A 22,951-nucleotide genomic window follows, 5' to 3' on the forward strand; every position below is an offset into this window, starting at 1 on the left:
TTCTGAGGCAAAATCAGACTGTTAAGGAGTACTCTGAAATGACTCATCCTTGTTATGATATCGTCCCCGGCTGGCATTTGCATAAATAATATCAGCACAGTTGGATTCTTAAATCAGCAGAGATCTAGAAAACCTGAGACCCAGTAGCCATCTCACTAAGGGAATTGTGATGTCACCTCATAAACGTAGCTACAGGGAGAAGAGAAAGGGGGGATGGACGGGCAAATGTCATTCATTGAAGGTCTTCAACATGCCAGGAACTGGGCTAAATCTCATTCAGCCCTCTCAAAAATCCTAGGAGGGAGCTGAGGTGATGATCTCCATTAAATGAGATTCAAGGAGGTTACATAATTTGGCCAAGGTAGTAAATGATGGAATGAGAATTTGGAGTTAGGATCCAAACTCAGATCTGTCTTATTCTCTCCATTAGTCCTAAACCTTGAGTTAGTACGTAGACTGAGTTAGTACATGGACTGTGTTAGCATACTTCAACAGCCTGACAACATGGAGTTATTATGTCTCCAAGGTTTCTTCTGTCACATGAAAATCATAGATTTAAAGAGAGAATGCAGTACCATTATTCAAAACTTCATTGATCAGTGTTTTTCCTTTTCCTGATCACCTTGGGACCCTCAAAATAAAACAAACAAAATGTTCATTTAGTATCAAAAATGATAAATACATTCCAAACAAATCCTTCTATCAAAGCCAAAGGAACCAATGACAGTTCCATTTGTAAGAAAAAAAAAATGGCCATCCACTAATTTTATTAAGACAAAAGTCGAGCTAATTAAAACATAAGGCTTGTCATTAGTTTATTCTATTTGAGACTTTGCCAGTGGGTTCATTTTTAATTTTTCCCATTAAAGGAGATCATCTGAGAGGCTGGATAAGCAGAAGTTCCTAGTAGTTCTAGAACAATACAAGGATCCTTTGTTAGTGAATGGATATAGTCCAGCGAGTTTAAAGTGAAGGGAAATTCCACATGCAGAGCCTTGTTGATAGTTTGGAGCTGTGTTGGAGATGGAGCTGCTTTCCAGTTAGGTGCTAAAAGACTCCTCAGTGCCAGGAGGTGGAATGGTATGTCCAATCCACAACCCAGGGTGACTCTCCAGCCTCTGGAGCCCTGCCGAGTCTGACAAAAAATTTAATTTCTTGAAGCAAGCACAAATTTGTTGGCCACAAATCATTGCCCTGTTCATTTGCTAAGTCTGTTGCTCTTGTACCATATTAGAGCCATCCCTCATCAATATAAAAGGCTCAATGTCTTATACCCCAGCTTAGCATCAGGGGACTGGAATAATTCATCCTTAATCTCAGAGGCCCGGGGCCGCAAAACTCATTTGTATCTCTTTTGGTTCTCCAATTTAAGAGTTCCAGAAGGAAGGAAAATTCTGCTCTTTGGGAGTGGCCATGCGCTTTAGTCTTTCAACTATCTGGTTCTTAAAACCAACTTGAAAGCATTCCTTACAGGGTCGGATAGTTCAAAACTCTATAAAACGTTATTAACTATTTAACTATCATCTATGTTGCTCTATCTCTAACATAACAACTGTACACAGCTAGGCAGATAATAGAACTGATAAACAAGGAAACTTAAAACTTTATCACCTCTAGTCAACAAATGCAAATAATCCCTACTGTTCCATTCTATTAGAACCACATTGTTCACTTTGATTTTTTGCACAGCAGCGCATAATTAGAGTTATTCTGTGTCCTGGAAAGAACAGCAAGCCAAGAGGTGTCTGATCCCGCTCACTTGTTGGCTGAGTGCAACTGCAAATGAAAATTTGCAGCCTCAGTGTCGGGACAGTATCTGGCATATTGTAGCTACTCAATAACTACGTGTTACCTGAATGGGTTAATATCAATTAACACTGAACACAAAATACTGATACCAATAAGAGAAGTTAGGCTGGATTTAAGGATAATCTCATTCAAAATGGGAACAAAATAACCATGCTAACAAAGTAGGGAAGAATGGTGAATGAGTTAATTTTAGTGCTTTGGATGCTTGGGTAGGAGATAGGACCAGCCTGGTCTGTGGGCTGGAAACTGGTTAATGGGTCACTCATAGCGAACAGCACTGATAATCTTGTTTAGCCATTGGTTGCATAACCCTTTTATTGGTTCTGGGTTCTATCCAAAAACCCTGTGCTAAACCAGATCCAAAAATTGATCCAGAGGTCACTGCTGGGGAGTAAGGGGTGATCAAAGATTACTTCTTTTTGATGTGGCTAGGCTGGCTGGGTGAGGATGGGGACCTTATCTGTGTAGATATTCAATAAAGGTCTGTTTAATGAATGAATGAGGGGGGCGAATGAGGGGAGTAGCCAAACTCCTTTTGGTTTTGCCACTCTCACATCGTCTAACTGGCTGGAATCTCTGGTCTAACTGGTAGAGGAGAGCTGAGGACTAAATGAGTTCACATCTCTTTCTTACCCTCAAACCCTGAAAAGGCAGACAGCCTTAAAGGCTCCAGTCTGGAGTAGGAAGAGAAATTGAAAGGAAATTAAAAGAATGGAGAAAAGAATGAATAATAGGAACACACACACACACACACACACACACACTCAGGGCATTGATTACCCTTTAGATTGGGGAATCTGATTTTGGTTGCCAGAACAGAAACACAGTCATCTTCAGACCTGCATTCATTCTCCCAGTATGATGGCCTCTAAATATTCCGATTTAAGATCAAAGATGCTGGTTGAACTCTTATGGTGAGTGTTTGAATGGAATGAGCCTACTGAGCCCCCAAGTTCCATGACGTGGTATCTGAAATAACCAAGCAATTGCCTCCATTCCATAATCCTCACAGAAAGCACATTTGCATATTTTTGTGTGTGGGCACCATGGCTGGGTCCCAGCAGTCGGCCCCTGTTGGGATTGGGCGTGGGCAGGAGTGACAATCCCCGGCCTGTGTGTGGGGGCTGAGGGAGCTCCTACTCACCCTTTCCTGTTTTTCTTTGAATGCTCTCCTCAGGTTGGGTGGGCTCAAAACACTTTCAAAAATTTTCCACCGCTCGGCTGTTTCCTCAGCTGTTCTGTCTCTCCTGTGTAGAGAGAAGTCAGCAGAACTGTGGGTGGAGGAGGGAAAACTGAGAGAAATATAGTACAGGGATTAGCTGTGTGGGCTGTGCAGAGAGAAGCTGTGTACTGAATGACAAATCTGTGAGACTCAATACACCACAAAAGTAGTCGGTTGTGAACTTCCTGCTCCCCTCCCTGGCTGAGGCTGTAGGGGTGTGGAGACCTTCTCTGGGTCTCCTGCCCCAGAAGCATCCCCAGGGTGGGCTGGGCTCTGGTTGCTGGGCCCATAAGATCACATTCTTCCTGCTTCCAGCTTTCAGGGCCACACGTGGTGGGGCAGGGACAGAAAAGTCTGTCACAGGTGGGTTTTCCAGCTGGGGACACCTGCGGCTCTGTCTGCGTATTAAGGACAAATAAGGGCGAGTTTTCTAATGAACTTAGTACCTGAGCAGGAGATGAAGAATCCCAGCATTTCTTTCTTTTTAAAAAAACTTTGTACTAAGTTTTCAGCTGGATAGGTGATGACGACCAATGGTCAACGGCAAATGATTTGACCTTCCCAACCTGTGGACAGAGGAGACAGTTATTCCTGCCCCTTGCTTGCTTTTCGGGATGACAGGAGGATCGCTGGCATGAATGGGCCAAAATTCATGAGTATTCAACAGCTAATAACCAATCTTTTTATGGTATTGTTTTCCTGACCCAGGTGATATCCCTCAGCAGGGAGCCTTTGGGAGAGCGAGCTCTGGGATGATTTCCACCCCTCCCCGCCCCAGTAATCTTGACATTCAGCTTTTCCTAAATGAAATCTTTCTTCCAAAATGAATCTGATTTAACTGTGATCATTTAGAATCCTATATACCTCCTGGTTGTGTAGTAAAACTTCAGTCAATGAAAACCCAGGCTATTCCTTCACTTCTAACTTATGTTCTGTCAATTTCCAAAAGTATTCAAGTTGTTCACATTAAAAGACCCAGACATAATAGAACCACTAGAAACACTCCTGTAAGAACAAGAGCCAGATCATGCAGGGGTGAAGAGATCGTATCAGAAAGGCCAGGTTAAGAACAGTAGCTCAATGGAACAGAAAATTTAAATCTGAACTTCCTGGTAGCTAAGGTGAAAACAGGAGAGAGGGGGAGACAGCAAGAGGGAGAAAGAAAGAGATTACATAACTCATCTTTTTATAAAAAGGAAGCATAACATTTCACTAGGAGACAATTATATTTCTTGACATTCAGCTCTAAGATGAATTTTTCATGTAGATCTTTATATAAGGGCTATTGAACAAGATAATAGTGATTGTCTTTAAGAGCAGTTTTACAAAAGACGCAAAAACATTCCTGATGTAATCATTTTTAAACTGGATCTGAAAGCGTAAAGTTAAATCACCATTCCGGGCAGGCAGTTCTATGGGGACCTCAAGTAATTGTCCACATATGTGGGCCTTGGAGTGGTAAAGGAGATCTTGGAGAATCCAGCAGAGTGGATGTTACTAGGCTCCTGGGATTCTCTGCCTGAAATAGATATGGTATCATTCAGGCTCTGGAGGGGAACTACAGAGAAAACAAAAATCCAGGATCATTCTGCTGGAATCCTTTGGCTCACTTGGATTTTGTGAGAGATCTAATTACAGAAAAGCCTAAGTCTCATGGTTGGCAGCATTCAACCTTGTGTTTCTATGCTATTATGAACTAATAGTGATGTTTAGTTAACACCGAATCTCGTAATATCCTCATTTATTAGAAGAAAAATAGTCCTGTTCAAAAATTTTTATTTACCAAGTTTTAAGAACAAAAATCAATATGTAAAGAATCTTCTTCTTCTTAATCCTGATTTAACCAAAATGTTTCATCTTAAAACACAAAATTCCATGTTTACAGGTAGTTAAGCCTTTTAAAAATGGCTTCCAACAGCAACAGTTAGTTCTTGTTAGTGGGACAGTTGGATAGCCATACATGGATTTTTCTTCTTTTTCCTATTCCTCCCCTGCCCACCTCTCCCCGCCCCCCATCTTATGAGTATGTTTCCTAACTGATCATAAAAATCACCTGGCTGCTTGTAAAATCTTAGACTCACAGGTCCCCTTAAGAGGTTCTGATTCAGAAGGTCTAATTGTGTCCTTGCAGGTTTGGGGAACGCTACTTTACTGGCCCAGCAGTGTACTCTGTTCACAGTTCTCACTGAATGGTGTTGACTGCTTGGCTGAATGTGGGTACGGCCAACAGGAATGCTAGCAAGAACCCACTGTGTTTTCAACAAACAATTCATCTTTAGCCATCTGTTGTGCACTGCAGTGACAGCACCATCCGTAGGCTGCTTCCAGGAGTGATGGCACTGGATTCCTCCATATTGTTTGTACACACACCGCCCCCCCTCCTCTGGGGAGAAAACATGCTTAAATCTAGGTATTAGACACGGCAGTGCAGAGGCAGTCCCTCCTCAGGGTTACCAGCCCCTCAGATGACCTGAAGCCCATGTACACTCCTTGCTTCCGTCCCACACAAATTGTCGAAGTATCGAATTCCTAGAGAAGCTACTTTACAAAATTCAAATTAATGTGTGCTCTGCAAACACGTTCAACCAACTCCTGAGCTTGTAATACAGCTCTAAAAGTTAATTATTTAATTGATTTTGGGTAATATGTACACATGGGTACAAATTCAAAGATACAAAAGGGATACAGTGGAAGTCAAGTCTCCTTTCTATTTATCTGTCACCTACTCAGTTTTTCTCCCTGGAGGCAATTACTATTACCTGATTCATATTTATCCTTCCAGGTAGGCTGTGCATATACAAACATCTATATTTTTTTTCAACAAATGGTAGCATCCTGTAGATATTCTACCACCTTCCTTTTCTTGTTTAAAAATATTTCTTGGTGAGTATCCTAAACCAATGCATTTAGAACTGCCTCAATTTTAAAAACAATTCCATTATATTCTGCTTTAAGAATATAATTTGATTTATTTGACCAATTGAAAGGTACTTAAGCTGTTTCCATTTTCTTGCTATCACAAACAATGCTTCAGAAAAAACCTTGTATATCATTTCACACATGTACCAGGATATATGTAAGATAAAGTCCTAGAAATAGATGGGATAAATGTATGTACATTTTGGATTTTGATAGATATTACCAAACTCATTCCATAGAGGCTGTAGTTGTTACACACAGGATAGCAGCATATAAGAGTGCTTCCTTGCCTACACAGGGTATGATAAAACTTTTGATCTTTGACACTTGATAGGTAGAAGATGGATTCTTATTATAATTTCAGTGTGCATTACTATTATTAGGTTGAACATCATTTCATATGTTTCAGAATCATGTACTTCCTTTCTGTGAACTGCTCATTTCCTGTATCCATTTTTTTCCTGTTGGACTGTAGGTTTTTTTCTTATTGATTTGTAGAAGCTCTTTGTTTTTTAAAGAACATTAGCCCTCATCTACAACATGAGTTGCAAATTGTGTTGAAAATTTTTTGCCATGCATATTTTTTTATTGATGTGTAGTTGACATACAATATTATATTAGGTTCAGGTATATAACATAGTGATTCAACATTTATATACCTTATGAAGTGATCATAATAAATCTAGCTATCATCTGTTAGCATACAAAGTTATTACATACTATTAGTTACATTCCCTATACTGTACATTGTATCCTCATATCTTATTTATCTTATAACTAGAAGTTTGTACCTTTTCATTCCCTTCCCCTATCTCACCCATTCCCCCCGCCCAAACCTGGCAACCATCAGATTGTCCTCTGTATTTATGAGTCTGTTTCTGTTTTCCTTTGCTTGCTCATTTTTTTTAGATTCCATATACAAGTGAAATCATATAGAATTTGTCTTTCTCTGTTTGACTCATTTCACTTAACTTTATACCATCTAGCTCTATCCATGTTGTCACAAATGGCAAGATCTCATTCCTTTTTATGGCTGAGTACTATTCCAGCATGAGGTATATCTGTATCTAGGGCTAGATCTGTATAGAGATATATCTCACATCTTCTATAACCCATTGGTGGACATGAAGGTTGTTTATATATATCTTGGCTATTGTAAATAATGCTGCAGTGAACATGGGGGTTCGGATATCTTTTCAAGTTAGTGTTTTTGTTTTTCTTTGGATAAATACCCAGAAATGAAATTGCTAGATCATATGGTTGCTCTGTTTTTAATTTTTTGAGGAAACTCCATACTGTTTTCCACAGTGGCTGCACCATTTTGCATTCCCACCAAAAGTGTAAGGGGGTTCCCCTTTCTCCACATCCTCACCAACACTTGTTATTTCTTATCTTTTTGATACTAACTATTCTAACAGATGTGAGTGGTAGCTCACTATGGTTTTGATTGGCATCTCTCTGCTGATGAGTGATGCTGCATGTGCCATGGATATTTTCAAATGTTAATTTAGTTGAATTTATCAATCTCTTTTTAAAATAGCTTTAATTTTTGTCTCATATTTAAAAATCCTCTTTCTCATGTTTTTTGTAGTATCCAGTGATTTAATTTTTAAAAATAGATCTTTTATCATCTGAAATTTATTTCAGTAGAAAATGTGAAATTAGTAATCCAACTTTATTTTTTAAGTATGACTATCCAACTGTCCCACTAAGAAAACCCATCATTTTCCCTTCTGATTTGAAATACTTCCATTATTATACACTCAGGAGCCTGTGTTTGGCTCTATTCCTGACCTTTAGAATGTGTAATCTGTTCTATTGATCCATCTATTTATGCCCCAGTGCCATGCAGTTTTCATTATCATAGCTTTATGATTTAGAATTCTTGGTAGGTTAGGTTGCCCCTGCATGACTTTTTTTTTTTTTTTAAGATTTTATTTATTTATTTGAGAGAGAGAGAGAGAGCACAAGTGGGGAGGGGAAGAGGGAGAGGGAGAACAAATCTGAAGCAGACTCGGGGCACAGAGCACAGAGCCTGAGGCGGGGCTCCGTCCCACGACCGTGAGACCGTGACCTGAGCTCAAACCAAGAGTTGGATGCTTAACCGACTGAGCCACCCAGGTACCCCTATGACTTTTTTTTTTAAATTTTATTATGTTATGTTAATCACCATACATTACATCATTAGTTTTTGCCCTATGACTTTTTCATGTCTGTAACTCCAGCTTACGGGAATGCTATTAGTATTTTCCCATTAAGCATTAGGTCCTAATGGTTTTTTACTTCATAAAGACCCTTTTCAATTCCCATGTGAAATGATTCTTGCCCCACTGTGCATGGTTAGTTGTGTCAAACTTTTCAGTTGTGTCTTGCGAAAACTAAAGAATGAAAGGTCTCAAGCTACAAAGGCCTTCATAATATTGGGCAGACGTTGCCTCCTAGTGGCTTCCACTCATTAGCCTTCTGAAACAACAGAAGAGGGGAATGGTCTCATTTATGATTTCGGATTTCTGAGGAGACAGTGGGACTCCTTGAAATAGTTTCTCTCTGCTTTACAGCACTGGAGTTTAACAAATGTCCTTTGTCCTACCAATGGAGAGACAAGCAGGTTGAGAGTCTTTCAAAGGCCTGCTGGGCACAGAGCGCTGGGATTGTACTCGTGGTACGCTTATGCTCCACTGGCAATCAGCGAATTGCTGCTGAGTCAGGGTTTCTAGATGCTTCCTTGCCCTCATGTTCCTGAAAACTGCACATATAGAGCCATCTCTTTCCAATGCACTGTGGCATTTGTAGGGAGAATTCCACACCTATGACCCAAAGTGACTCCGTTTGGGTCACATTTCTTACTGTCTTTTGAATTTTACTCTTGGCTTAAGCCTTCTAACATAGTCAGATCAGTTGTGTTACTGATGAGGCTAACATCCCTTCTTACCTAAGCATCAACAACCTGCTGTGGTTCCATCTGTGGTGTCATCACTTAACTCAATTTGGATATTCTTTGAATCTTAATCCTACTGCAAACTATACTTTGAGTACGGTATGTGGATTCAGGTGCAGTTATGACATTTTTGTTTTTGAAATTAAAAAAATTATAATCTGTGGAAGGGTGCTCCTCTTCAGATTTCAAATTCCAAATTTTTTTTTTAAAGATTTTTTAATTTATTTGACAGAGAGAGAGACAGCAAGAGAGGGAACACAAGCAGGGGGAGTGGGAGAGGGAGAAGCAGGCTCCTGGCTGAGCAAGGAGCCCGATGCGGGGCTCCATCCCAGGACCCCGGGATCATGACCCGAGCCGAAGGCAGATGCCTAATGACTGAGCCACCCAGGTGCCCCCAAATTCCAAAATTTTTAAAGTTTTCATTTGGCTAAAAAGCAGGGAGAGCTAATATGAGGACTTTTACGATATTCAAGTGAGATCAGACAGTGAAAAGACATGGAAGTAAACCATTGGTCTGTGAGCTTTTTTGCTTTGTTCCTGGTGCTGGAACATAAGATGGCAACCTGTCAACAATAAAACTCTAGGACATCTCATGTTACTTTCGTTCTCATGCCTGGTGCTTTTATTTCAGATTCAGTGAGGGTATTGTGCACATCTGTCAAGTCTGCACGACCTGTTCATACGCTGAAAGCAGGATCTGATCGCATATTCTGACTTCAATACCATATAAACCTTTATTCTTTCAATGAGTGATAAGACATAGGATGCAGTTGACCATATATATGGAATTCTTTCCTTGACACCCTTCATAAAACTGAAAAGCAAACACTTACCCCTAAACCAGTATTTTTGGTATTTAACAACCTCATCGTGACAAAATGAAGCCAGCATGTTATATCCCTTCTCTGGAGCTGAAATTTCCTCACCTAGTCTTGCCATTCCCACTCCCTACCCCCAGACTTCAGGGTAATAGGGCCTGGACATGTGATAAGTAATTGATAGACATTTGTTTAATGGGTGAATGAAATAAATTCGGTTCAGGCGCTAGTATGCTTACGGAAACAATAATTTTACTGCTTGTTATAATGAAAGTACATTCAAACCATCTCTTCAGTCATCAATTCAAATAAGATAAGCAATACATCCACCCCAGAATAATATTCTAGATATCAGTTGGGAATTACATTCTCAATCAAAGGAAATGGTTTTTCATTAACTAACTGAAGCATAATTAGTTGTCACCGAACATGTGGCTCAATGATTCTGGTGCGGCTAAAGATAGTACTTGCGGAGGACCTGGTCCGGTGGTAGGTTCTGAAATAACAACCACTAATGTTGGAGGAGTTTCCAGCCGCCTCTTTCACGCAGGACGCTAAATAGCCCATGCTCAAACAGACACCGTCTGGTCCCCGCCCCTACCCCCTTCTTTCCGAGGAACAGACTGGGTGTCTTTTCACTTTTGGACATGGTGGGGGCGGGCACTGTGACCTTTCTGCTTTTAAAAACCTTTCAATTAGTTTGTTTTCTCAATCAATGATGCTTTTTTCCTTTTTCTTATTCTCCATAGTGTTGTCTAAGGCAGTGTACTGAGACGTGCAATAGTCAACAGAAGCAGAAGTGACCTGAAGAAAATCTTTGATTCTGACACTTTGTAGTACATTTGTTAGTAACAAACGCAAAGAAAAACGAAGACAAATAAGCAAATAAACATTTAAAAAACCCCTATCCTTCTGAGGATGGACAGGAAGGGTGTTGAACTGTTGTTCTCATTGACCGTTATCCCACGCATAGCTCCCGGGAACAGGGCCCAGGCACAAGCACTCATATTAGGAATTCTTTCATTGGTAAGGAGCCTGCCTCCTACCTCTGCCCAAAGCCTCTCCAAATGGAGGCTGAAAAAATGAGCAGTTGAGTAATTTATCTGTATAAATGCTCTAGGCCATGATATCAAGCAGATTAAAGAGAATAGAAAAGAGGCACAAGACTACTTCAGTTCCCCGGCAAGTTCAGAGAGCTCCATCTTCAAATGCAGCAAGTCTCTATGTGTTTAAATGGTTTGGCTGTGACAAGCCGCTGCCAATTAAACACTACTACCGGTACTTTTATTTTAATATACAGGGGAGGTTAAGAAATAGCAACTTTGGAAATTTTCTTTGGCAATTAGAACTCTGTTTTCTTGCTGGGATTAAGCTCGCCTTAAAAGGTACAGTCTTCTCTAGGGATCTTCTGTTTCTTTAACTTTAGTGGCTTTTGTATGATGGCCGTGTCCAAAATCATCACTCACCTTAAGTTTTCTGCTCTTCCTGATCTTCTAATTAGATAATTAGCATCCTTTGTATTATTGATGGTTTAACATCATCTTAATCCAGAAGTGCCCTTGGAGGCAAAAGTTGATAGAGAAAATAATACATTCTTAGAGACTCACTAACCACAAAATTAGTCTGTTTTCTGAATTTAAAAAAAGGTTTGGTTTATTTCACAGAGCATTCTGGAAGGCATATATTTGACAAAGTTGACAAAGGTAGAAGTGATTTGACAAAGTAGTCTTAGTGGACCAGGACCATTTTATAGAATCTGGCTTGCTAACTCAGTGGTTGCCAAGAGGGAAAAATTAGTTATTTGTTGTTAATAAAAGATGTTCATTCATGACAGGATTGAAATATGATGAGTTATTTTAGCATGTGACCTTATATTTAAAGTTATTTCTCTTTTGTATTTAGATCATTCTCTGGAATTAAAGGACTCCAGCTGAAAGTTAACCTCCAACCCAATGACAATTACTTTTTCTATGTGAGAGCCATCAATGCCTTTGGGGCGAGCGAGCAGAGTGAAGCTGCTCTCATTTCCACCAGAGGTACTTTCTCCTTCACACGCACTACTACTTCCAAGCCTTTCCATTCCTTCCCTCTAGAAGGCCACTCTAGAAGGCCACTTCTTAAAGCCTCAACCTCTTGGCAGTGCTAGGTTTTTGGCATGAGGATCCAAGATGGGTCAAAGACCAAGATGTTTCTTTTTCTGGTTTAAGAGGTTCTCAACCTTGGCTACCCATTAGCAATTAGACAGGGTTCTTAAAAAATACGGGTGCCCAGCCCCCACTCCTGGAGACCCTGATCTAATTGATCTGGAGATGGTTTTTGACATGTGTTTTTAATCTCCCCAGATGATTCTTGTTTGGCTCACAATAAGCTATAATTAGTGGGTATGTTTTGAGTGTATGTTAGGGACAGTGGGATGGGGATATTCTTTTATTACACTGTAAACTCCATGAACAAGCTTCCAGTATTATTCTTCTGTTTATTTTTGGTGCTTAGCACATGGTTTGTGCCAATTAATGTTTGTTGAATAAATGAATGAATAACTTAAGGAAGCAATAAAGCTGTTCAGTGACATTTTGGAGAAAATTGCCAAATGATGCCAATAAAAAAAGTGCTTGGCTGTTCTCAATTATTGTGAAAAGAAATGAGAAATGGCAAGGTGATCATTTTCTTATCTTATCCTAGACCCAAAGATGGCAGAAGATTGACGGTGGTACATTAAGTGATTTGCTTAACCAGCCAAAACTTGTGCACAGGCCTTGTTTGTGATGTGGTCAGGGCCAGCCTGATGTTGCTGAGAGAAGACATGAGAGCTGCCTGCCCAGAAATATTCCCCCTGGTCCCAATATGGTGCCCGCACCTTCCACTGTTAGAACCACTCCTTTAGCTTGCACCAGATTCAGGTTCAGTAGGTCTGGGACGGGGCTGGAGATTCTGCATTTCTAGGCTAGTTTCCGGGGGTTGTAGTTGCTGCTGGTCCAAGGAGCGTACTTTGCATAGCAGAGGGAGGGAGCTCTTGTACAGGAGGTGACCTGCAGCCCCGGCTCGGCTCGAGGTAAGCAGCCGCTGACACTCACGAGTGCCTTAGCATGGATGAGATTTGCAGCCTGCGGATCTGAAAACACTTGAGAGGGACAGTTTGATGTCAGGGGAGAGGAAGAGTAAGGTCTGAAATGTGGTGCTTGACCCAGGGACAGCACTTACCATTGTGGTAATGTTATAATCCTGTTTTCTTCACTGCGACAGGAACCCGATTTCTTCTGTTGAGAGACACAGCTCATCCTGCTCTGCAGATTTCCTCAAATGGGACAGTGATCAGCTTCACTGAGAGGAGACGGTTGACAGAGTAAGTAGGGGGAGGCCCCTCGTGCCTCAGCAGTGGAGTTTTCTGACATGTGTCCTTCTGCTGTGGCCTCCCCTGAGCATATCCTTGGTTTAATGGACATGCCTGGGAGTATGGCATCGAATATCAACATGAGCACACCCATTCGGTTCCATTGCGGTTCAGCACGAGGGGAAAAGTGACAGTAGTTCCTAAGTCGGAGCAAAGTGCCCGTATTTGTATTGCAAACACAGGCACAGACAGTTGTATTTAAAACATCAGCTGTTTTCAGGTGCCATTTCTACTTTAATGAAAAAGGAGTCCAGGCTAATTCTTCTTTTATTTTTAATAGCAAACCAGGTTTTGTGTCCAACCACTCGAGAAGAAACAGAGGAGAATGACATTCTGTTGAGTTTCTGGTTCTGGCCACATGTAGGACTTTCAGATTTTCAGACTTTCTTGTCCCTCCCTACCCGGTAGCTCCCACAGAAAAGAGCATTAAAGAGCTGAAAGCTGAGGGCACCGTGGGGAGACGGCTCTGCAATTTGCCAGCTATCTCTCCTGGTCATTTTGAGCATCAGAACAGTCATGTGGGAGAAAGTCGGTGAAAGGCTTTGGAAAGTGTAAAAAAAGTGATTTCAAAAAATCAGAGAAGAAAAGAAATAGACTGGAAGTTGGTAAGAGTTCATAGATAGTAACTGATGATAACTGTAATGTATCTCATAGAATTTTATTTATTAGTAATCCGAAAATTAGCTCATACATATCAGGCAGCCAGGCTGTGCTCAGGGAGCGAGGGGCTGTCAGTATCCACCTCTTTGGAAGGAGGTTATTGGGTAAAGACATGAGAAAGTGAAATACATTCCTTTGCATTAATCATTTTCTCATCTGTTAAAAAGGAGAGGGTGCTGGCTGAGTATTAACACTGCTTAAATTAAAAACGCTTCCTTGCTGTCTCAGCCTTTTCAAAGCAGAGGGGAGCAATACATGCAAACAAGGTCACCCATCCGCAGTCCAGAGTGCTTGGGTTCATTTCCCAGTGCCTGTTCTAAAAATGGCTAAGGCGAGACAAAAGGAAACTTTTCACCAACCTCTCAGGTACCCTGCTACAATCCGAGGAGGCCAGAGTCCCCAAGACTGTTGACCACAGCTTCTACCAAGCACACTCATCACACCTGGTCAGTTCTATGCTCTGCTCTGGCCTCCCCAGCTGTCTTGGCGCTCAAGAGCTGCCCCTCATTCGGTCTCTGTGCCCAGTAAGGTCAGCAAACATGGAAGGGAACTCACTGTTAAAGAAGATGTTGGAGACTCCTCCTCCTCCTCCTCCCCCGCCATCTTCAGGTTTTGGGAAAAAAAATTTTGCAGGTTATGCTCTCTTGGAACCCCGCCTGCCTTCCTCATATTTCCTCACTCTCCTTGAAAGCAGAGATGGTGCCCTTTCTTTTTCTCTCGCAATTATTCTGGTTATTTCCTGGTTCTCAGCTCCCTCCAGAGATGCAGTGCACTAGACATGCATGTTGTACGTGGCAGTGGTAATACGCCAAATGCAGGTTGAGAGTTTGTGGAGTTCTGGGCTGGTCAGGTCAAAGTTGGGGGCACAATGAACAACAAATGTCTTAGTCAAATTCCAGCGGTTTCCCAGGATAGAGTCCTGCCTCAACTGTGCGCGACCTTGTGCATGTTGGTGTTTATGAGAGCAAAGCTAGTGATTCCTGTGCTAGGCTTAACTGCATCCACTTCGTCCGCAGCATCCCGTCAGTGCTGGGCGAGGAGCTGCCTGCATGCGGCCAGCATTACTGGGAAGCCACGGTCACGGACTGCCCGGCTTACCGACTTGGCGTCTGTTCCCGCCTGGCAGTGCAGGCTGGTGCCCTGGGACAAGGGGAGACTTCGTGGTACATGCACTGTTCTGGGCCGCAGAGGTACGTTGGAGCCCTGCCCTCCCTTCTTGGTCAAAGGGTCACGAGTTGCTGCATAGGCAGAGGTCTCTGAGGCACCTAACAAAATAGAATGCCACTTCCCTGCCCAGGTCTGAGCCAATAAAGAAAGAAAACAAAAGCGTCAACAATAGGAAAACTAAACTATTACTCTGATTACTGAGGAAGCCAGTTTTAGTGAGTGTGGTTCATATCTGAGGGAAAAAAGGTTTCTTTTCTTTCTTTTTAGATTTATTTCTTTATTTGAGAGAGTGAGCATGTGCATGCGTGCGCACCCTCAAGCTGTGGCAGAGGGAGAGGGAGAGAGAGAATCCCGAGCAGACTCCAAACTGAGTGTGGAGCCTGATGCGGGGCTCGATCCCATGACCCTGAGATCATGACCTGAGCCCAAACCAGGAGTCGAAAGCTTAATTGACTGAGCCACCCAGCACCTTGGGAAAGGAGGTTTCTTTTTTTTTTCTTTTTTTTTTTTAGATTTTTTTATTTATTTATTTGAGACAGAGAGAATGAGAGAGAGAGAGCACATGAGAGGGGGGAGGGTCAGAGGCAGAAGCAGGCTCCCTGCCGAGCAGGGAGCCCGATGCGGGACTCGATCCCGGGACTCCAGGATCATGACCTGAGCCGAAGGCAGTCGCTTAACCAACTGAGCCACCCAGGCGCCCAGGAGGTTTCTTATATTGAACGCTATTAATAGACTTGTACCCACCCAGACCCTAGGCCAGGCCAGCTTCCGCACCCTGCAGGGCAGAGTTGGTCCCTGGAGAACAAAGAAGGATAGGTGCTTCAGCGGGAAGCCCATACTCCAGAGATAGGGAAAAGGAAGGAACCTCCAGGCCACGCATGGGCAAGTTTTCCTTCTCAACTCACTTTGGGATGGGGAGGGGACAAGGGTAATACTAAAGAGCTCCCTCCACAGAGGAGTCAACAAGAGTGAGAAAGCCAGTGGGTCCCCAATACCTTCCCCTCATTGGTTTATATCAGGAAATGGTACAATCTAGCCCACAGACCAAATATGACCACTGCCTGTTTTGTAAAATTGTATTAATAGTTTTACTGGAATGCAGTCATCTCGTTTGTTTACATATTTTCTGTGGCCGCTTTTGCATTACCACGGTGGAGTTGACTAGTTGTAACAGAGACCAAATTTGGACGCCCAAAACCTAAAATATTTACTATCTGCCCCTTTACAGAAAAAGGTTGCTAACTGTTTAGTTGGTTAATGTGAAGAAACCATAACCTATGTTAGTCTGAGAGAGCTAAGGCAAGCATGGGATGATCTGAATATGCTCACAGGGTGGGCTGTCTTAGAAACCTGACCTTAGTCCTGGCCCCATCCTTGACTAGCCTCCTACGGGCTATTCACTGGAAGTTCAGTGAACCCTTACAGCATGCCCGAAAGGCCTCATCTATCTTGTCAGGGGACAGTGACACCTGGCTGCTACATTTTTGGGTTGTGAGGATCACATAAAGACAGGTACAGGGAAGAGTCTTGAAATTGTAAAGTATCATAAAATATGAGGCATTATTCAAATGTAATGTTTTAAAAAGGAAGACTTCGATGCTCACAAGTTCCCAGAAAAGGGCCCACAGATTGGGATTTTGCATATCTCTGGCTGCACATTTCTCCCTGCATCCTACTTGACACAGTTTAATTTTCTGACATGGTTCATAAGGACACTATCTCCCAGAGCTATTTAAAGTCACATTTCATCAAGTCAGAGCAATTATGATAATTGATGTTCATTGCTGCGCAATGCTTAAGGACCTAGCCCCTACCCAGAGTAGAAAATCTCTCAACCCCAGAATTTATAATGAATAGATTTAGAATTAGAACTAGAACTAGATAGAGATTTCATAAAAATTTTCCTAGACCTTTAAAACCCCCAAACCAAAGACTAGCCTCCAGTAACAAATTCCTGGACTCTAGAAAACAGAATTATATCTTGTCAACAGGTTCAAGAAGCTTGGTCTTTCAGGCCCAGACTAGGCCCCGTGGATTCGGGGAGGAAGAGTGTGCCTATCGGTGGGCTCCCAGCACAGAGACATCAGGCCTCAAGTGCCTTCACTTCATGTTTCAAATAGAGCACCCCTGGCTTTAGGCACTGGAAGAACCCCTGTGGCAGACCCCCCCCCCTCTGTGTTTCACTTTTCTGGCTTCATGATTTTAAACCAAACTGTATTACTCTCGACTCTATTTGCATAGAATCCAAGCATTAAGATGTCACAATTGGAAAGGAGAAATGGAGAGTCTGAGGAATCGATTGGACTTCTTCCTGTCCACTCCTAGACTTTCTCCCCTGTTCAGAGCCTTCTCACCTCCTCTACCAGGTCCACCCCAGCCACCATGCCTGTACCCTCCAGGGGGAGGTCTGCACCCAACCCACGCTATCCTGTGTGGCACAACTGGCAGATTTTTCTAGAACATCATTTTCATCACGTCCCTTGCTTTTTTGCTCAAAAATCTACAACCATCAACAGTGATATCAACTTTCAGGTGGGACCACGGTAAAGAGAGGAACCCAGGACTAATGTGACCAGGAAGAGGGATGAGGAGCTCTGGGGGGAGTAGCCACCGGAGCTAAAAGGGGTCTGGACTCAGTCTGGGCCAGTAGTGACATTCACGGGGGTGGGCCCACCTCGGCCTGGGGACTCCAGGACAGCAGTTCCAGGGTCACACAGGTGTCTAGAGTCAGGCTTTTGAATGATCTTTGAAAAGACACCAGCAGTCCCAGGAAGGGGCAGGCAAAAGCTGGGCAGGGAGTCTGGCCCCAGGCAGACAGGCTTGGTTTCAGGCCAGAGTGCAGGTTGGAGAAGGAACTAATGTGCTGGATAGGAAATGGAGGCAGACGTAGGACAGGGCAGATTCCAGGCCCTGCAGACCTGGTGGAGCCAAGGCTTCGAGGAATGTCTCTCCCGCCTCGGCCTCCATGGTGGGGATCGGCTCAGGGACTGATTGGGGCTGGGCCTGTGAGCACCAGGGGCGTTCTAAGCAGGGCTGGGGAAATGGCTCGTTTGGGCATTCCGAACCTTCCAGACCAGTGCTGTGCAATCAGACATTCTGTGAAGATAGAAAAATGGTGTCACAGGGGCACCTGGGTGGCTCTGTCGGTTAAGTGGCTGCCTTCGGCTCAGCTCATGATCCCAGGGTCCTGGGATCAAGCCCTGCATCGGGCTCCCTGCTCAGTGGGGAGTCTGCTTCTCCCTCTGCTGTTGCTGCTCCCCTTGCTTGTGCTCTCTCGCTTGCACTCTCTGTCTCTCAAATAAATAAATAAAATCTTTAAAAAAAAATGGTGTCACAGATGGCTACTGAACACTTGAAATGTGGCTAGTAGGACGGAAGAACTGGACACCGAATTTAATTTAATTTTAATTAATTTGAATGTCAGTGGCCACATGTGGCTAGTCGGCAATTGTGATGGACAGGGCAGGTCTAGATCCTGGCCCCTGACTTACCTGTTCATGTCATGTCCGCCATGTCCTCTCCGAACCCGTCGGGCAGATGGTGACGTTCTCCATGACCTAGGGCCTTGCTCCTTTGGCCACCTCGTCATTTCTCCCACTGCCCCTGCTGGCTGGATCTCTCCCTCCTTCTTTCCCACCTGTCCAGTTCAGACCTGTTCCTTCTGGCTGAGTATGAGCCCCTCTGCTCCCAAAGCCTTCCATACGCACCCCATCTACACTGCTGCTCCCCGAGGCGGCCGCCTTTGTGTTCTGAGCCTTCAGACCCCTCATTAGCATGGCACCGGAAAGGGCCTTTGTCATTGTGCGAGCCTTGCTTACTTTCCCATCCCCGTGAACCTCTGCCCTGTCCCAGCACAGCTGCCAACTTGCCATTCCCTAAACACACCTGCACTCGAGCTTCTGGGCCTTGAAGACATCATAGGCCTTCAAGGTCCTCGGCTCTCTCGGCCACACCAGAGTCACTCACTTGCTCAGAGTCTAAAGGGCCCATCAGCCCCAGTGCTGCTGAGCTTTCACCCCTCAGACTCACCATCCTCACAGACCTTTCCCTCATCTCCTCTCTCTCATTTCTCCCCTTCCCCGCTTTCAGGGCTCCAGCCTCTGTTTCTCAGACTGCCAGGAAAAAAACACCAAACTTACGTTACTTTTTGCACAGAGCAATTTAGGTTCTTCTGTTCCAGCAATTTCCCCTTCCCAGCCTGGTCTCAAAACATTAATTCCACAACCACACAGGTCCATTAAATGTGTTTATGAACACTTTTCCAGTCTGTGCCCTGAGATGAAGCCTCAGCCCGAGTCCACGTTTAAATGATCAACAATATTTTCCTCTCTGGTCAGGAGGGCCTGGGCTCCCCAAGGGCAAGGACAGTGCTCTGTGGTCCTTCATATCCCCCCATCCCCCCGAGGGCCTAGCAAAGTCCTGGACTCACAGATACGCCCAATGAATACTTGCTGAGTTCAATTTATTTGAATTGAAAAAAGAAATGACAGGCAACCCCCCTGAGTTGCAAGACTGCAGAAAACATTCAGAAGATGAAAAGGAAAGTCGGTTCAGGGTAGGGGGAGCCTCTATGAAGAATAAAGTTGGGCAAAAATAATGAAATTTTTTTCTTGAACTTCATAAAGGCCCTTATGTAAGTTACTAATAAATTTTTAAGCTGTAAAATTAATACATTTTATGGAAGGCAAGCCTGCAGTACTTTTTCAGATACATGGCAGCCTCAGAGGAGTTTTATTCAAAAGAATGACACACCATGAATGCGGTAGTTAAAACATGTGGGCAGCTGGGAAAGAATTAGAATGTTGAGAAAAATCACAAGGGAGGCATATGCTGGTTATTCTGGGACCGCCTCCTAATGTAGAAGGAGCAAAATTATTAAAAATGCTTGTCTGTTGGGATGAGCTATGCATTTTAGCATCTAGGAGGGATCTGGCTAAAGGATTTGGGACATTTATGGCAGCTCATTATTGTAAAGTGAAATTAATCACTGAAAAATCGGTTATCTCCAAGTGATTTTCTTCACCGTGGCCTTTCAAGATTTCCAGTGTTTAATTCCCCATTCTACTTCATTTCAGATACACATTCTTCTACAGTGGCATAGTGAGCGATGTCCATGTGACTGAGCGTCCCGCCAGGGTGGGCATTCTGCTGGACTACAGCAACCAGAGGCTTCTCTTCATTAATGCTGAAAGTGGACAGTTGCTCTTCATCATCAGGCACAGGTTCACTGAGGGCGTTCACCCTGCCTTTGCCCTGGAGAAACCTGGCAAATGTACTTTGCACCTGGGGATTGAGCCCCCAGATTCTGCAAGGCACAAGTGATCATTGGCTTTCAGAGTTTGCCAGAGCAATCATTCACATTTCGGGGGTCTGTTGTTCTTTCCCTCGGGTGCTATGTATTATTCAAAACGTCTCGCACACATTCACACTAATGGTCGCTGCACGCACAGCGCTCAGCACGTGAGCACAACCACCAAGGAAACCTTGACTTTCTAGGTAGCGTGTGAGTAAAGAGGATGGAAGAACAGCCTCCGCCCTTTGCCTTCTATATGTGTGAGTGCTTCCCTAAATTGAAAGGATTTATGCCTGACTTGGGAACCAAAGCAGAGAAGTGGTCTTCCACCTGTTGTAGTGGCAAAAGACATCCTCGGATGGACAGGTCTGAGCGAGGGGAAGGCTGTGTTAGTCCTACATCTCTGACAAGAATCATGGGCTTTTTCCCTACAAGAGAGGTCACCTCACTCCACTAAAGGATGATGTTTTCTAATCACTAGAGAAGGTATTTTAACTGTTCTAAGTTGACAACAAACTCTTTTGTAATAAGAAAAATCTTATTAATATGTACTGTAGAACATGAGTCTCTTTTCCCCGAAATTTAAATGTAGACAAGTGCTAGGTATTAGAGATTTCCATTTTGTTAAATAAATGCTTAGAGTCTATAAAACAAAACATGTTATATGAACTTATTATATATAACTTATGAGCCTGGCGTCTCTGGACGGGGGCACACTGCAGAGTAAATGACCATTATACTTGAGTGGCTTGCGCTCCGACTAATTTTCACATAAGATTTTTATATGTATCTTTTAAAAATCCAAACATTTTATCCCATAGTTGCAGTCAACTATAGGAAGCTAGGAATCTCTCTTTGTCAAAGTGAAATGGTTGGTCATTTTTAGATACTATATTGAAATCTCTCGAAATCTTCTTAAAATATGTGTGCAAAGTTGATAAATCTAGAAGGCATTTTGAGATGATTGCTCTTGTTTTCTAGAATATAAATACTTGGATCTTATTTATAGATGTTTTAGCATTACTAATTCATTGATTTCTTTTCATGAATCAAGAAATAATATCCTACTTTGGAGGTCTATTCTAACTTCTATTGATTAACAGCTAGAAGATCCAAACCGGGTCTGTAACTGCCTTGGTAGAGCCCCTTCAAAGCTATCACAACTCTGCTTTAAAATGAGAACAGCTACTGGCAAGGTAGATACTTAGTGAAATAGGGAGAACAATTTACTTTGTTGAGAATGTTATCTTCACTTTTGTCAAGTCTTAAAAGTGTTGCCCTCAGATTCAGAGTCATCAGCAACCCACGGTCATTATTACTTTTTCGGTGAGGATGTCATGTAATTAAAAACAGGAACAGTAGTAGCAACCACATGAATTTTAGAATTTGGGTTTGGGTTCCTCCGAAAGTAGACCTGGAGATAGAGATTTAGTGCTGGTTGTTTACACAGGAAGTGATTCTGGAAAGCACACTGGAGGAAGTGGGGAAAATAAGACAGGAAGGGGGAAGAGCCAATAACGGGCATGTTTTATGAGTGGGTTATTGCCATGTGAGCAACTGGGGTTCACTTGCACAGGGGGCACCCTGGAAACCTTTCAGAACATGCCAGAGGCTGGCATTTAACCACCCTGTCCAACCCCAGGGGGCATTAAATTCCCCACCCCCCTCTTTTCCAGGTTGTGTTCCTTGCAAACACCTCTGGTCCTCAGAAAGTCTTCAGACAAAGGAAATGAGAAAGAAAGGCATCTGACACAGAGTTGTCAGTGGACAGCTGCCTAATGCACCTCCTGGTGCACTCAAGTGACCTGGGGGTGAGTTGGGGGTAAATGGGACAGGGTACCAACAGCATCTGCCATCAAGTTAGAAGCAGCCCTGGTATTAAGGGGAAAGTCACAATAATGGGAAGAACTAAGGTTGAATTAGAACTAAGTTTGAAAGGAGCTGGATTCAGCTCTTTCTAGGTGATAACTTTGGGCAACTCAGATTTTTTAGTTGTGGCTTTCTCTCGGGATAATTGCAAACAACAGATTAAATAAGCCATGTGAAATGTCACAGCACTCTGTAGTTTATAAAACATCCAGACAAGGCACTCCAGAGATCCTCTCAGGCCCAACCCATTTAGTGGTCCTCCTATCTTGGAGTCCATGGCAAGTTCATGGTGGAAGATAGGACTCTGGGGTCAGGAGATCCATGTTTCAGCAGCCTTTATCCATCAACTGATAGATTTCCTCATTGGTTTCTAGGGAACTGTTCCTGTGGAGACAAGCAAAGTGAAGTTAATGCTTTTTCCTTACACCCTCAAGCAATTCTTTCCTCCTGAGTCCATTTTTCCTTCTTCTTGTCCTTCCTCTTCACATAACACAAGCCCTCAGAGGGAGGAAAGGAGGTCAGCAAATTTTGTCAAAATTGCTTCTCTGGAAATCTGTCAGTGGTGCTTATTAGTTTAACAACATGTATAGCACATACATGATCTCTCTTAATCTTCATCAGAATCTTGCACAGTAAAAATCGTTGCCATTTTATAGATGAGGAAACCAGTCTCAGAGCAGTTAAATAACTAGTTCACACTCAGAGCCAGCAGGTGGCAGAGTGTGGATTTAGATGTAGCTCAGATCCTCAGCCAGGAGAATCAAATGATGTTTCATTTTTGTATCACAGGTTGGTTTTTCCATATATTTGTGATGTGGGAAAATTACCTGTGTGTATGTATACATACACACTCTCTCTCCCACAC

At 43.0% G+C, this 22,951-nt stretch overlaps 1 protein-coding gene across 1 annotated transcript in view; it reads left to right on the forward strand.

Annotated features, from left to right (window-relative positions):
• CMYA5 (cardiomyopathy associated 5) overlaps positions 1–20,873 on the forward strand; it is an 87,776-nt gene extending 66,903 nt beyond the window's left edge. The window contains exons 10-13 of the mRNA XM_045897275.3: positions 11,609–11,742; positions 12,950–13,049; positions 14,774–14,947; positions 20,000–20,873. Of these exons, the coding sequence (XP_045753231.1) occupies positions 11,609–11,742; positions 12,950–13,049; positions 14,774–14,947; positions 20,000–20,246 (655 nt within the window). The 3' untranslated portion in view covers positions 20,247–20,873. The remainder of the gene's footprint in view (positions 1–11,608; positions 11,743–12,949; positions 13,050–14,773; positions 14,948–19,999) is intronic.
• Positions 20,874–22,951: the final 2,078 nt, after the last annotated feature.

The sequence above is a fragment of the Mirounga angustirostris genome, unplaced genomic scaffold (genome assembly GCF_029215605.1).
Source record: "Mirounga angustirostris isolate CCGP_5_RB_7025 unplaced genomic scaffold, mMirAng1.0.hap1 SCAF_7, whole genome shotgun sequence".
NCBI classification, from domain to species: domain Eukaryota; kingdom Metazoa; phylum Chordata; class Mammalia; order Carnivora; family Phocidae; genus Mirounga; species Mirounga angustirostris.